Raw genomic sequence first — 17,081 nt, 5'->3', positions numbered from 1 at the left:
ATGACGGTAAAGTTAAACATATTGCCAATACCCAAACAAATATACACATGTGCACACACATACCCTTAAATGAAAAATGCCAGTCAATGTTAAGCATAGTAAACTAATCCAGGAATCATAGCATGCTGTCTAGCTATTACCAGCACACACTAGCTTTCTATTATTGTCCTGAGAATTTGGTATCAAAAGCTTACTTGAGGAAAATATATGAACATTATAGCACGGCAGTATCATTATTAATACAAATATTTGAGAGATAACACCTTAAGAATGTTTATTTGTAAGTCTATTATTATATGCATCATACTGTGGGCTGAAAAGATCTAATCGTATAGTGGTATATGACAAAACAAAAGAGGAGTAAGAAATGTTATCCAGGTTGCTCCTGCTGTTTTTAAGATATATGAGTGACACAGGAATTTCACTAAAAGCTACTTTTTTATTGCTTTTCTAGAGCCTGGTTCCATGGAAGTCAATCAATTGCAAGAGTTGAAGTTGAACTGAAGGCACACGTGGGAAAAACCTGTTAAAATGGTTCAAAACGGTTCAAAGACTTCTCGGACACTTTTGGCACATTCTCTTGTATTAGTTTGGGCAAACAGTCATAAGGATGTAATCTGAAGTTTCAATGAAGGTGTAAATACTGAAGTCATGTCTGACATGCACTTCTTGGAATTTAAAATGTTCCTGACACCAGCGTTCCTGACACGAGCTACATTCAACAAAGTTGCTGAATCATGCTGCCTTCTTTCCCTTTTCTCCTTACCAAATTTTTTTTTTAAAAATGACAAAAAATGTGAATATCAACAATAATGTGAAATATTTATTAAAGTCTCAAAGTCTTATCGATCCAGATCTACATGTAATAATCTATTGTTTTATACACTCAGTAACCACTTTATTGGAAACACCTGTACATCTGCTTATTCACACAATTATCAGCCAGTCATATGGCAGCAGCTCAATGCATATAATCGTGCAGAAACAGGTCAAGAGGTTCAGTTAATGTTCACATCAAACCTCATTGACTTGAACATGGCATGGCTGTTTGTGCCAGATGGGCTGGTTGAATATTTCAGAAACTCCTGGAATTTTCGCATACAGCGAGCATTTCTGTGGACGGGAAAGCCTTGTTGATGAGAGAGGTCAGAGGAAAATTGCCACACTGGTTCAAGCTGGGGCGCACGGTGGATTAGTGCTTAGCATGTTCACCTCACACCTTCGCGACCCTGTGTGTGTGTGGAGTTTGCATGTTCTCCGCGTGCTGTGGGGGTTTCGTCCTAACCCTAACCCTAACCCAGTGCTTTTGGGGTTTCCTCCCACAGTCCAAAGACATGCATGGTAGGATGATTAGCATGTCCAAAGTGTCCGTAGTGTATAAATGGGTGTGTGAATGTGTATGTGATTTTCCCCTGCGATGGATTGGCACCCCGTCCAGGGCGTACCCCGTCTTGTGCCCCATGCTCCCTGAGATAGGCTCCAGGTTTCCCGCAACCCAGTAGGATAAGCGGCATAGAAAATGGATGGATAGATGGATGGTTCAGGCTGACAGGAAGGCTATGGTAACTTATATAATCGCTCTTTACATCCATGGTGAGCAGAAAAGTATGTCAGAATGCACAACACATCAAAACTGGGAAAGGATGGGCTACATCGAGTTCCCAAATACAGGGATCTAACGCTACAGTTAATGAAACTGGACAGTTGAAGATGGGAAAATTTTCAATTTCAGCAAGCCTGTGCCTGCCTCTAGCCTCAGATTACTGCATCACTGTCTAATGTAAACAGTTAACAGACCTGTATCTGCATGATTTTATGCTTTGCGCTGCTGCCATATACAGTAACCGGCTGATTGGATACTTGCATGAAGGACCAGGTGTACAAGTGTTTTTAATAAAGTGGATAGTAAATGTATTTCTTGTAACTGGGAATATTTATTGAAGATCTGTTCAGTGAAACTGTAAATAGTAGAATGCAAGTTTGACAAAAAAAAATCTTAAATGAACAGGGTGAAATTTAAAAAGTGTGCATTTGCAAAAATGATGCATGGTTGCGATAAAAGCAAATAAAACAAGAACACAGGAGAAACTTGATGGAGAGGTGGGTTGAAAATAAAGGAAACTTTTACCTTTGCCAAGAAATCCCCAAAGCCTCCTCTGAGCCATAAGACCTGACGTTTTGATTCACGGGCCAGTCACAAATCCTCAGCTGTCAATCAAACACCTCTCAGTCAGACAACGGGGCCAGCACAACGGTACTAACACACACACATTTAGCATGCAACAAGGCCAGGAGCAGTCTGTGCCAAAACTACACACACATGATTAACTTGCTCTTTTTTATTTTCTAAAATATTATGTTATATTATATTGTATATTATATATTATATATTATATTAGTCTAACATCTGATTGAATGTATAAATTATAATATTTTAATTCAGATTTTCGACTCAGTTCCTGGACCACAGGTTAGAATGAAATTAGCCTAATTCTCTATTTCAACTACTTTGATTCAAATATTATATTTAATTAATCAGAGTCCTGGAAAAAAAAATGTGCCTGAAAAATGTAAAAATGTACAAACAGCAAATGTTATATGCAGCATGCAACATTAATGGGGTAACCATTAACTTTCCTGGAAGCAAAAGAAGAGGTTAGTTTACAAAACTAAGGGCTGGGTTACATGGATATCATTCATCTGTGCCAAAATGCTTCTGTATGGGAACAGGGACGTGCGTTCCATCTGGTGCATGCACTTCGTCATGTAAGCTGCTGTTAGACATGTTCAAGCAGATGGGTTGACTGAAATATGGTCATGCTATGTGGTGTCAAAGATGTTACTTTTCCTTTTTACACTGACCTGTAAAAGGCTTAAAAATATGAACATGGATGCACGAGGAGAAGAGAGCATACGAACGTATTCTTAACGACGCTCATACACACAGGGACTGATAATGTAGGAATGAGACTGCAACAAGCGCAAAAGTATAGTCTATTAAACAAACAAAACGTTGTGAGCTCGGTGCAATAAAAACAACAAAGGAAGAACTTGCCAATTCGCCGATCTATCCATTTCCCTAATGCCTGGCGGAATATCCTGCCATCCTTTCTGCCCACCTGCGGTACTGTCGGTTATCGGATGCACAGGCTCGAAACAAGCTTTAACCAGGTCCGTTCACTCTTTGAATATTCAGTGGCACTTATTCTCAATCAATAACACTGGCCATTTCTGGAACAGCGCCTGTACCGTTCCCAACATAAATCCATTTCCAGTCCAATAAATCTAGGAAGGCAAATAATTGATTTTCTATATTTACACCACAGATGCTTTAGCGCTGACCCAAAGAGGCTTGGCTGGATAAAATATCCATTTCCCAGAGTGAAAGCCACATGAATTAGCAGATTGAGCACAAGCATTAACGCTGAACACGAAATTATTGGGATTTCACTGCCCGTACAGAAGCCGAGTTATGGCAGGTGCCAGTATGAATGATAAATACAATTTCCACTGAATAACTAGTGGGGAAAATTTCATGTAAAAGAAATGCTGGAAAAAAACATATTTCCAGAGAAAGTGTTTTGAGCATGTAGTAAAAATGTAGAAAATTCATTTGCACTGAAACGGAACTGAATTGCATGTATGTAATGGAGAATGAAACAGAATGTACTGAATGACTGGATATAGGACGCAGAATTTTTTATTTTATTATGATTATTTTTTTCAGAACCCGAGTGACTCAGTTTCACACTGTTAGTGTGCGGATATCCACCTCCATCAGTACAGCTGCCAAATTTACTTCCCCACACAAGTTTGTGTGTGTGTGTGTGTGTGTGTGTGTGTGTGTGTGTGTGTGTGTGTGTGTGTGTGTGTGTGTGTGTGTGTGTGTGTGTGTGTTAAAGCCAGAAAACAATGGCTTTGGGCGAAGTCGAGGTCAGCTATCAGACAGTTACAGTGGCAGGCATTCCTTCGTCCTGTTTTGGTAGACCCCCCCTCCCCCTACATTAAAAAAACACACACACAATATGTGCTGAAAAGGAACTACAAGTGCCGTAATTAGTGCGAATGCATAAACTGAAGTTCAAGGACATCTGTCCTGGAAAAGAGTTCACATGAGGACTTTTTTTTTTTTTTTCTCGAGGATTTTAAAACTGCACCTCAACAACTCAACAAAATAAAATGGTGAAAAACAACAACAGGGAGTCTGTCACTGACATCACAACACTCCTAAAGCTCACTTTGTAGCAACGTATGATCAATACTCAGCGGTGGAATGAACTTCCAGCTTCAATCCGGACAGCAGAATCTGTCACTATTTTCAAAAAAACAACTAAAGACCCACCTCTTCCGTGAGTGCTTAACTAACCCCTAACCTTCCAACCCCCACGTTATTAAAATAAATAAATCAATAAAACTACACTGGCTATTCCACCTCGACTATGTGCACTTTATTTCTCTAGAACTTAATTAAAAGATCTTGTATTGTAGCACTACTTGTATTGTTCTCCGCTTGATATATCGCTTTGCTTGTATTTCCTCGTTTGCAAGTCGCTTTGGATAAAATAAATTTACATGAATAAATGTGAAATGTAATATTGACATTGCAGGACACCTGAACCAACAAAAACCTTATTTGTTCAACGCTTATATTTACAAAACGTAATAATATGCCCGCAAAAGTACTCATGCTGAACTGACACCAAAGCTTATCTTACTCACAGAGGTGCAGCTTGATCAAATATCACCTGATATGTCAGTGTCGGGTAAATAACAACAGCACGGCCCAAACATGCAGACTCGGGTCATCAATTAGGAGCTGGTAAGCTTTTCGTGAATGCTTCTGGAGTTGTAGGTGCCATCTGTCCATAGCAGCGCCAGATCATAGAGGTGCATCTCAGCCAAGTTAGCACTAATGAACAGCTGTGTGTGGGGACTGGATAAGCGCGCTAACATTAGATAAAACCAAACAATTTTGATCAGCGATCAGTCCCAGAAGTGAGTCTACGTCTTTCTCCCGGGATTGAAAAGAGAGCGAGAGCGAGTAAAAGAAGGGTTAGACGCCTTTAGGGAGAACGGATAATGAAATCTTTTCCTCGCTTGTGTTTTGATGAGCACTTTACACAGGGGCCTCAGTCAGGAGCAGGTGTTCGTGTTTCTCTATGTGTATGTGTGCTGATACTTACATATGTGAATTCACCTGTTATTTTCCCCAAGTGTACATGGGCGAGAAGTGAGCTACAAACAGGCCTAGTGGAACAACAATGCCATTGTAACACTCACACACTATGACCATCTGCCTGCATGTCTGTCGGTGTTTTCATTCGACTTATATTGTCTGTGTGCATATAGTTACTCTCCACACGAACTATAATCCAGTCCTGAATCCCAATTATATTCATAATGTAAAATCTGTAAGATCCATCTATTTTAGTCATATATATTACATTATGAAAGTTGGACCTGTCCAAGGAAACACAAATTTCTCATATGGTAATATGGTTAAAAAAAAAAAAGGTCATGACCCTTGCTCTTCACTCGAGACGAGAAAGTGGCCATTAGCCCTAATAGCTGCACTTCCAACCACACGCCCACTTAAAAGCTGTGCTTAATCCTCTGGATCTATGTCTTATGTTAGATAAGTACAGCATCCATGACCTATATCTTATGACAAGTTTGAGACATCATATACATGGATTAACCTATTGTAGTTTTGAGTTTGTAAAACATTAAAAATGTTGTCTTTTTATGGAATGGGATGGTATCAGTTATAATTATACTGTAGGCAACTTTGATTTGATCTGAACATTTTTATAGAGGTGATGTAATTGGCCACGTGATCAGAGTTGTTCAACCATAAACCTAACAAAGCAGATGACTATGGTGCAGGTCTATAAAGAGGGTGTATGTGGAAAATGTTCTAAAAGAGATATAACTATTTGATACATGTTTGATACTTTCATAAAATAAGACACATTTATAACGTCCTCACAACTGAGACTGAACGTATACTATAGATTATACGACAATTAGCTTGGGTCCACTAATTTGATTGGATGTTCAAAGAGTGCTGATACGTGGTACAACAGTACTGAGAAATTTCGCTGGGTGTATCACTCCGCTTGTCTGTGCTACAAAAAAAAATAAAAAATCTAATTCTAGCAATAGTTTATGTTGAAACTGTTGCTACAATTATTGTGCACTGTCAGTCATTCTGTGCATTGCATGGAAACACGCAATCCACCGTTGGCTTCTTTAGAAAATATCTTCATTCACAGAACAAAAATAAACAAAATATTTGGTCATGTTGCATTTATAGAACTGTTGTATAAAAGCAATATCGCATGAGCAAGACTGCTGTTGTACTGAGAATTAGCAAGTGTGATATTGCTTTTATACAACAGTTCAATAAAGTGGCTCATTGCTAGTTACTAACTATTAATAATTCTAACCACATGGATTAAAAATAAATAAATAAATAGTTTAATTCCTGCTCTATTTTGTCAGCCCAATGACACACAAAAAAAGTCATTGACTGTATGGTTTTGAAAACTGGATCTAATTGAGCATTAAGAAATTTTTCCAAAAGAATTTTGTTTTGAAAAGGCATGTAGACTATTCTTTGGGCCTGCCCAAGGAGTAAAACTCTTGTACTTGTATAGCTGGGAAGAAAAGCTGGAAAGACTAGAAAATCTTAAGTGGTAATTTGGTCATACCCGACTGCTACTATAAAGCCCTTGTGTACACAGATAATTATTGCAAATGAGGTATGCTCAAACAGCTGTCGCTTCAGCGACAGGAAAGGCGATCACACAGTGTTGGGTAAGTTGTTCAAAAGAAGTAATCCACTACAGATTACTAATTACTACTTTAAAATTGTAATCTGATTACATTACTGATTATTGCATGTAAAAAGTAATCAGATTACTTTACTTTTATTTTACTTTAAGTTACTTTCAAAACTTATCAAACCTACAGAAATACACTACAAAGTGAAACTCAAAGTTCATTCAGTAATTGTAGCAAGCTGTAGCAATGTTCAGAAAAAGTTGGATTTATCATAAACCTTGCCTCGGGTGTTGTCACTGTTTGTAGGACTACCAGACTGATAAAATATAAAACTTTTCTAACTAGGCTAGTTTGGTGTCGCTAACCAAGGGGAGGCACAGCTAAGCTATCATTATCTGGGTTTAGCTGCTACAGTGCCATGCTAAGTACATGATCTTTCTCTATGAGCTAGTGTTTGGCAGAATTGAGAGCTGTCAGCCAATAAGACACGAGTGTTTCCATGTATTTTCTGTAAACCCTGTCTGATTGGTCTCGCCTCCGTTCACTGAAGATACAAAATTACAACACCGCCGTCTTCTTTTACTGACGTAAAGTTATGTAGTGACAAACCGCTCCAAGTGGAGAATTATTTGGGGCTAAAGAAAAAAATATTCAGGGCAAAACATGATTTATTTTAAAAATGTATTTTACATAATATTGTTTTCTTAACAATAAATTTGTAACGCAAGTAACGTCATTTTATTGACACAAGTAACTGTAATCAAATGACATAAATTTAAAATGTAATGAATTACATTACTGCGTTATCTGAAGAACTCATTAGATTACAGTAACACGTTATACCCAACTCTGCACATATATACAGTGCGTGCATGCATGTACACACTGTAACATATATCAACCGTCCTGTTTTTTTTTTTTTTTTACTGACAAGAATCTAAACACTAATACCTCCATCTGCATTCTATTTAATGGCTAATTGGGGGTTAACAAGTCAAGAGTAGAGAGATAGAGGAGGGGGAAAAAACCAAGAGAGTGAGGAAAGTGAGACATGGGAAAAAGATACTAAAAGCAAGTGAGAGAAAGAGAGAGAAGCAGAAAGACAAAGGACAAAGAATGGAAAGAAAGCATAAACAGGAGCACCGGCGTGAGAGATAAAGAGAAAACAGAGAGGAACGAGCATCAGCACAGTGAGTGGGCCCTGCCGAGCGTCTGGAGTCTAGACAATCATTCTCAGGTTGCAGACAGGGCTACAGGGAGTGCCAAGCCCCACGGCATGCTGGGAAGGGCCGGCTGTACGGCTGTAAGGTGACTCCCCGGTGACGACTGTAATGCATACGGCCCCCGTGTTACACCACACGGCCAACAAAGGCCCGGCAGGGGAATGCAGGTGTCAATACAACTCATTATAACCTATGATAAATCACCCTGCATAAAGGCTAGGGTATACTGGCGACGTTATTTACCCTGCTAAGTTTCTCAAAAGCCACAGGTCCGACATGGATCAGGTCTGCGCTATACAAATAACTATGCAGGCGCGCATAAAAGCTCCGGCTTACATAAACACGATGAATAGCTGATATGTCTGTTTGCAGCACTTCTCCTTATTCGGTGTATTGTGGTTGAAACAAAAGACATTAAGTGTGTGTGGCTGATGCGGTGAAACATGTAAACACTAGCAGAACCACTGCACATCTGCACGCATGAGATCCTCGCACTAAAAGATGAGACATTCTTCCAACCATGCGTACATACAGTACATACCTCAATCCTTCTCTCTCTATGGGGCTGCCTCTGTCGCTTTATCTAGCCATCTATCTTCTAACCATAAAAGTGTGACCTCTGTTTCAGCATTCTTTTCATCCACATGTAATTATCTTTAATGGTCCAAGCTTTGGCAGAATTAAAACATGTTAACACTTAAGATAATTGTGGCATGACAGGAGAAGAGAGGTTTCATGGGCTACACCCATATGAAAAAAAAAGATATATATCAAGGAGCGAACTTTCTCCGTCTTTTAAAAAGCGCAGAGCTTTACAGTACATCTGTGGTGGGGAGCAACACATGTCTCAGTCTTCGTCCAGCTCTGCCAAACCAGAGAGCAATAAAAGCGAAAAGACTTGCCATTACTCTAACTCAGGAGCAAGGCAGGAGAAAACCACTAATTATTATGAAGCCACGTGCAGATGAATTCAATTAGAGGAGGGTGGAAAACTCTAGCCTCGAACCGGGCCTTTCCCGCTGAACAGAACTGCCGCACACACACACACACACACACACACACACACACAGAACTGTTTCTACTTTTATAACAGTATTCTCCCACTTTGCTCAACGTCATCTAAGCCAAACTCTCATTAAATTCATTGCTTTTCTGTTAACGGTTAAAAAAAGTAAACAGTATTGCATTATTAAATTCATAAGAAAAATGTATTAATGTGAATTCATTGTAGGAGAACGCTAAACCCAAACAAATAAACATGACTTGAAAACCGTACATGAAGTTAGAACTCCAGAATTTCCATACAGCACTCCAGAAATATGCCAAAATGATTGATGATTTTTGTTCTTAATCTTTGTTCTGAATCTGAGATACACTACACCATGTTGTATTAGATGCCATGAGAACATTGTGGTGTGAAGTTAAACTGTTTCTCACAGTAAAGGGATCTGTTTCTTTCCCCAACGCTGACCTGCACTACCGGTCAAACGTTTAGACACACTCATTCTTTATTTTTACTTTTTCCCCCCACATTTTAGAAGTCATCAAAACTCTGGAATAACACAAACGGAACTATGGGAATTACGTTGTGATTAAAAAAATCCTAAATAATTGAGTATTTTAGCATCTTCAAAGTAGACCCCCTTTTTGTCAGAAATGTATTCTTGGCATTTTCTCAGCTAATTTCTTAAGGAATCCCTCAGAGATGCTTTTTAATCCGTATCAAAGGAGTTCCCACCTACGCTGGACTCTTATTGGTTGCTTTTTGGAATATTTAGCTCCAAGTCATCCATTAAAAAACTATATATTTTTTTGTAAATAATTTTTTTTTGTAAACAAAACAAAACATTACTTATAGTGGACCTATACGATCTGAACATGTGACAGACAAATATATTCATTAAACAATATGAAATAATTTCCTAGAATACATGCATCGATGAGAACTCTACTGGGCTAAACTAAGGAAAAAGACGTCAGATATTCCAATCATATAATAATTGTGATCAAGAGTGCTAAAAGAAATAGCCAGGGAGACCTTTTATATTGGGGGCAATGGTATTTTCAGAAGCACACATGTGACATGTAGTAGGACATTATGTGCTATGTCTTCCGTCATTTAAATCTGACGGGGCTCTTGAAAAAAAAAATCAGATATTTACTTTTCTGACATTATGGATGCAATTCTCTTAGGCAGTTACCTGGTCCTGTACCTAGTTGGCTTCAACACTGCGTGACTGCACGTTAACCACAAATACTAATGTCAAATGTAATTAGATTAATGTTGATTATTATTAAAACATTATTATTATTATTATTATTATTATTATTATTATTATTATTATTATTATTATTATTATTATTATATTCACAGCAAAATCACCAGTGTTGATTTAACCCCCAGAGTGTTGAATTTACACCCTACAATGTTTATATAAGTCCATTGGACTCAAATGAACACTCTGGGTGTTAATTCAGCACTAGGGATTTTACTGTGTTAGCAGTTGTATTTTAAAGGAATCCTGAAAGTCAGGGGTGCTCAATAGCACCAACACTTCCCGCTTCTTTGGGTGAATCAGAAACAGAGAGAGGAGACACAGAGAGACAGGAGATGTGTATGATTTGCAGTGTTACACTTGTCTGTCTGTTCTGATACCTGTAGTGAGCCTTGAACAGCTGGGTAGGGATTTGGAAAGGGCTGCGAGAAAAGCACAGGGAGAGGGGGGAAACAGAGGGAGGGGAAAAGAGAGAGGGATGAGTAGCATCTCACCTGTTGCTGGTGAAGGAAGGCTGGGTCTCTAGGGCTCAGTCCTACAAAACGGTTAGCGGTAGGGGTGCCAGGGGCTGAATAACCTAAACACACACACACACACACACACACATAAACACAAACTCATTAACAATGATGCAAACACGTTCAAGCAAAACAAGTGCTTAAATGTGATCCGTCTGAAAACAAACAATGTCATACTACTGTGTGTGTGTGTTCACTTCAGTTTTATTTGTACAGCAATAATCGGCAGAGCAATAAAACAGTATCAAGGAAATTCCATGAGATGACATGAGGAAGAGTACAAAGCGTGTTGCTCAGTAGGAGTATATTGTGAATAAGAGTACTGTGATGAGAACAGGACAGTCTTTATGATTGCAGCAGCAGTTCAGGTACAAATCTACAGTATCCACGTGTATGTGTGAGGGTGTGCGCTCACCCTCCGAGGATGTGGTGATTGGCTTGGTGTCCGGCATGGACAGAGACACGGGTCTGACTGCTCCATGGTGGGGAGATGGTGTCAGCACTGGGGTAAAGTGGCCTGGAACCTTCCCCACCACCTGACCGCTGCTGTTCGGCTGCCACACACACACACACACACACACACACACACACACATACACAATTAATCATAGGGGTATATTAGAAACTTGTTGCACAACAAAAAAAAAATCTTTCACAACAATATAAAACTCCATCCATCTTCCAGAGGGGAAAAAAACATAAAATTCTGTTGTTGCTTTTTTGTGTGCAGGTTTTCTGAGCAACAATCTCAATTATTAATAGTGCAGAAAGCACAGAGAGAGAGAGAGAGAGAGAGAGAGAGAGAGAGAGAGAACATAAGCAACAGAGAGCAAGAGGCAGGGGGAGACTGGACTGCTGGAGACAGACGCTACAGAATTCACTTTGCAGGGCTCTAAGTTCAAACCTCAACCGGGCCTTTATGAAAGAGAATGGGGACGGTGGGGTTCCCCCGTGTGAATAGAATGTTTAATTAGGGTGTAATATAATCTGCGTTAAAGCAAGCATAAAAACATCCTGGCCCCCGTCCACCCAATTATATTCACCATGTTATTTGCAGAGCGAGCTCCCCCCGCCGAGAGCCGGACCCCGGCAACGCCAAATATTTATGACCTTTATCGTTTCCCGCCGCTTTCTCCCTAGTAACAGCCCCCATGTGCTCTACCTCGCCCAGTCTCACAACCATTCCTCTACAGTTCACTCGATCTGGATATATAACTCTGACATCACTGGGTAGAAACAAGAGAAACCCCATTACCCAGAGTAGAAGTATCAAGTATTTCATTTCACTTTTCATGAGCATTTCAATGTGTTCTGGTCTTATAACTACATCAGTTTAAGTGTTAGTGATATTTCTGTTCACACGTGAACAGGGCTGAATTTCTGGGTGTCTATCAGACTGTAACTGAAACTAAAGTCAAAGTATTCAGAGGAGCTTTGTGGACACGTTTTAGCCTGGATATCCTTGTGGCCCAAAACTGTTATAAGCTCTGCTTTAGACCTCTGCTGGACTTCGGCCAAGCAGCGAGCAAGGTGGCACACTCCTGGTCATTCTACCCGGACCAAAAACGGATGCTTTGAGTAGATTTACGATGCTAAATGTATCAAATCTTCTCTCTTTTTTGGGCTTTCCACACCTGCTCCAGTTTCAAGAATCATAAAACGGTGCTATCAAAATTAATTTACACTCAGGAGGAAAGAAGGTAACTGTCAAATCCCGACAGCGTCACACTGAAAGCGAGGGAGTATAAATTTCCCTTAAGAAAATGTTTGGACAAATCGACTTTTTTTGTAGGGGATTTTGTGAATATAATTAAGATTGACTGAGGCTGGCTGGGTTGCTTGGCAGAGACAACACTGAAAAGTGGTTTCAGAAGAGATTCAGCGAGAGTCTGTCAGTCAGTCATCGGAGTGGAGTCAGTGTAAGCCCAGCAGGCAGGACGCTGGCCAGAGCTTCACTACGGCACTGTCTAAACAAATCAGCCTACCCACAATAATAGAAAAACAATCAGTAATTTTATAGAAATATGCTAACACTTAACAATAACAGTGCATGAATAATCATGCACTAATACCTGAATTAATACCTACTTCATTATAATCTAATGATGAGCTAAGGCACGTACTAATCATGAACTAATGAAGAGCTAACCTTAACTACGACATGAATTTATGCGTCAATAATGACCACATTAAGTATGTTAATACATGTTGGTTAGTTAAAGTATTATGTACCATTTAGGGGTAAACTAAATCAAACACGCTCTATAAGAAAGAATACATTATTTCAAATTGTTTATATAATTTGCCATATGTATCACTGAATGGTGCTGGATTACTTTCAGAATTTACATTGATCCTCCTTGTCGAACGTAGAAACACGCAATAATAATAAACACCAATAATTTCCTCTCAACGCCATCCAGTGATGTTTGTGTACGTATTTGCATATAGCGAATTAAAATGATGCACATTTAATTCATATACTTTCATATAGAGCATGTTTGATTTAGTTTACCGTTACGTGTAGTTAAGGTGAGCTCTTTGTTAGTTTGTGATTAGTACGTAACTTAACTCATCATTACTTCATGTCGAAGTAAGTATTAATTCATGTATTAGTGCACGACTATTCATGTACTGTCATTGTGAAGTGTTAGCACAAATTCTGCAGAGACAGGTACATTCCTCACTCTTGTAACTACTACTTTTACTATTATATTTACTGTAAATAATTCATGACAGTTACTAAATAATGTGGTTTAAGAAGAATATCTGTATAACAGGCCAGGAGTTAAAGAGGTAAAGTATTTTTAATACAAGTGTTGGTTGGAGTAACCACATATTGAAGAACAATTCAAAAATACATGTTTTGACAAGTTTTAACTATGTATTGAATCTCAGTTTATAACTAATGTGTTAAACTCCAGATACTGATGGTACTATGGTACTAGCTTCACAGGGTAAAGTTGCAAAGCTGTGCGCTCTTATGCGAATTAAGCTAATGAGCAGCGGCTTTCTTGGTTCAAACATTTATTGACTGGCTTTTGTAGACGCTCGCCCTCCCCTCCTCTGTTCCTACTCTCTTCATTTATCCCAGTAAATGCTGTTACCGTGGCATTCCTGAGGTCGCCGCTCCGCCTGGCTCTCGGCTTTAGAGCTGAGCTGAGAGGAGCCGACTGAGCAAACCTCTAATGATTTTAGCTAAACTGGGTCAATTACTGTACCAAAATAATGTGTCCCGTTAATCAAACTCCAGCCCGACTCAGAGGGAGTAACAGCGAGGAGGGGGAGAAAGAAATACACACGAAAAGAGAAAACCAGACGCGGGATGAAAGAGCAAGTTGGAGGAAAGGCAGAAAGAGAGGGAACAACTTGATAAATCCTGAACAACGTTTTGACAGTTGAATAATGACTGGCTCGTTTTCATTTTAAAGACTAACTGGAAGTTATGAACCAGCCTCAACTTGTAAGTGTATCACACTCATGCTAGTGCATGACAGAAAGTAGGGGGTTTGCGCAATTTTGGGCTTCTGTGCACTAAACATGTTAATGCGTGTCAGTCTGTTGGACTGTTGGGGGGGGGGGGGGGGTTCTTCTTTTTCTCTTGTGGCTGGATGCGTGTAAGGAAAGAAGACATTCTTCTGCACACCTACACACATCCATGGAAATGATCAGAGTTCCTAAGCTTTCCCCACAACAACATGTCGGTTGTGTGTATTGGCAGGTTGCGCTCACCTGGCTGCTCTGAGGGCTGGACGGATCGTAAGGCTGAACGTAGTTCTTGAGCGAGTCGGCTGGGTTGAGGTGCGGAGGGTAACGGATGGTGGGATGGGAGAAGTAGGGCGATGGAGCAGGAGGGAGGATGGCAGGAGCTGAAAACTGCAGTGGAGAGTGAGGGGGAGGACTCCTCGTAGAGATCACTGTACACACACATACCACACAGAGGACACACATCAGCCATTATCACTAACACTTCAGTTTCTCTATACTGATCTAGTTCTGTGTGATCGTGACATTACTAAAAAGTCATCAAGTTTGATAGCGTTCTATTTATTTGGCGGTGAAACTGATTTAAATCCTGATATAAAATGAACATTTATAAGAATCATGTTTTGTCTAATTGTGCTATTTGTTGTGATGCCATTTTAGTGTTTTGTTTTTTTTTAATAATTATTTCAGTATACACACAGGGCTAATTGTTTTTTATTTTTATTTTATTTTAACACCTGGTATTGAATTAATTAGCAGGATTCTCTGTGCTATTTGATATCATTGCTAATTATTTCAGGAAATACAGCAAAAACAAGAAAAAATGTTGGTGTTTTTTATGTTAGTCAAGAATGATGTAATATTGCGTGGAATTTTTTTGTCTTGAATAAATTGCCAAAACTGGATTTTATATTCACAATCGAATAAAATCAGCTCCTCGAAGTTGCCTCCAATTTTTGGATCTAAAATTTTTAGATATGTCTTATTACTTATTACAATACAACATGTCATATTACATAATACTCTGCAAAGATCCGTTGAATTTGGGGAAACCACTTGAAGCTTTAGTTGTGTTGAACTATTTCAGTTGCTTTTGCTTGATTTGTTCATTGCAAACAGCTTTATTTTGACAATAAACCTGATTTGCAATGGGGGTCGAATAATTTTGACTGCGACTGTAGATAGGGTGCCAATAATTGCAGAGTTAGATAGACAGATAGATAGATAAATAGATAGATAGATAGATTGTGAAGATATGAGAAGCCAACATAATTATTATTATTGTACCAATAATACTGTATCGTACCTTTCTTTCATTCTTCATCCTTTTCTTGTCAAGTTAAGAAAACATCCAGAAGCTCCCGAAAACATTATTCATCACAGTTTGCCAATTTGTTAGTAAACCAGTAGATTGAGATTTATTTTATTTTGATATTTATTTATTTTGAGATTTATCAGTTACTTCAAGTCCACCAATCTGATTGGTCGAGCGGCGTTCCAAGAGTACTTATATTTACTATAACCACACAGGGACATTTCACTGTGTGTATCACTCGGCTTGCTCAAATGTTTGAGACAACACCTGTTTTTAGCATCTAGAATGTGTTCTTGACTGAGCATGTAAGAGTGTGTGTTGTGTGGTGGTGTGTGATGTGTTTAGGTGAAAACGTACCACTGTGACCAACACTGGTCAGGCTTGGGTGATGATGCTGGGGAAATGTAGTCAGGCGGGGGGAGGAGTCTTGTGGAGAGGTGGGGCTAAACAGCGGTTTCTCCGCCTTCTTCATAGTGGGAGAAGATATCTCAGCTACAGGAGAGACATGCACACAGTTACGAAGGGTTAGGAGACAAATTTTTTTTAAAAGTCAGTTCAATCCAAATAAGAAGTATGACTGCAGCAAAATATAATCTTTTGATTAATCATATTTTTATTTTATTTTATTAAAGACTTTTAGATGTAGCCAATAAAATGACACTTCTGTTGTCTGTGTGTGTGTGTGTGTGTGTGTGTGTGTGTGTGTGTGTGTGTGTGTGTGTGTGTGTGTGTGTGTATAGGTGCACAATCTCCTCCACTTCCTTTAATTCTTCATCCTGTACACTTTTGCATACCAGAGCGTTCTTCTAGTGACGTTTTGGAAATGAAAATGTACATTGATGATTTTTTATAACTGACGTCATTGATTTTGCCGACTCATGCTTGCAATCCTAATCAGGAAAGAGTTGAATGGAATGTGATTCTGGCACAAATCCACCGGACCAATCACATTTAGAAGCAGCTATAAATCGGGGCTTTGCTACAGCCCTGAACGTGCCCTTCGTGAACCTTTAATAAGGAGCAAGTAGCTTGATGTAAAATAGTTATAACTGGTGAACCAGAGAGAACTTTCAGCACTCGTGTTCTCTTTCTCTACTCTTTATTTCTGCTCATCAGCAGGAGAGCTATTCATCTGATTCAGTTTGAAAAAAAAACGAACAAACTTTGCATGTAGACTCGAAAACTCTGAAAATTTCCTGTCTAACTCGGTGTTTGTGCAGGAGATGCTGATCTTGCTTTTGAAAATGTCTCTGGTTGGATCTCTGGGAAAGTGAAGCGAAGAGTTGAGGTGAGGAAAAGAAAAAGAAAGAGAGAGAAAAAAAGTAAGAGTAGGAGCTTAATGATGCATGTAAATGTAAACACACTGTTGTGTGTCAACTGTTTTGCGTGTGTGTGTGTGTGTGTGAGAGAGAGAGAGAGAGAGAGAGAGAGAGAGCGAGAGAGAGAGATGAGAGAGCAAGTGAGAAGACATAACATC

At 39.2% G+C, this 17,081-nt stretch overlaps 1 protein-coding gene across 3 annotated transcripts in view; it reads right to left on the bottom strand.

Annotated features, from left to right (window-relative positions):
- Positions 1-17,081, bottom strand: part of LOC108267570 (nuclear factor 1 B-type) — a 93,491-nt gene that overhangs the window by 11,080 nt on the left and 65,330 nt on the right. For 2 of the 3 annotated variants that reach the window (XM_053681280.1, XM_017471770.3), the window contains exons 7-11: positions 15,962-16,096; positions 14,536-14,720; positions 11,219-11,357; positions 10,780-10,862; positions 2,129-2,208 (exon numbers count right to left, since the gene is read on the bottom strand). In XM_053681280.1, the coding sequence (XP_053537255.1) occupies positions 2,129-2,208; positions 10,780-10,862; positions 11,219-11,357; positions 14,536-14,720; positions 15,962-16,096 (622 nt within the window). The remainder of the gene's footprint in view (positions 1-2,128; positions 2,209-10,779; positions 10,863-11,218; positions 11,358-14,535; positions 14,721-15,961; positions 16,097-17,081) is intronic. The other variant, XM_053681281.1, reaches the window with a different exon arrangement.

This window comes from Ictalurus punctatus, chromosome 7 (assembly GCF_001660625.3).
Source record: "Ictalurus punctatus breed USDA103 chromosome 7, Coco_2.0, whole genome shotgun sequence".
In the NCBI taxonomy this organism is placed as follows: Eukaryota; Metazoa; Chordata; class Actinopteri; order Siluriformes; family Ictaluridae; genus Ictalurus; species Ictalurus punctatus.
This window is presented reverse-complemented; position numbering and strand designations above follow the sequence as displayed.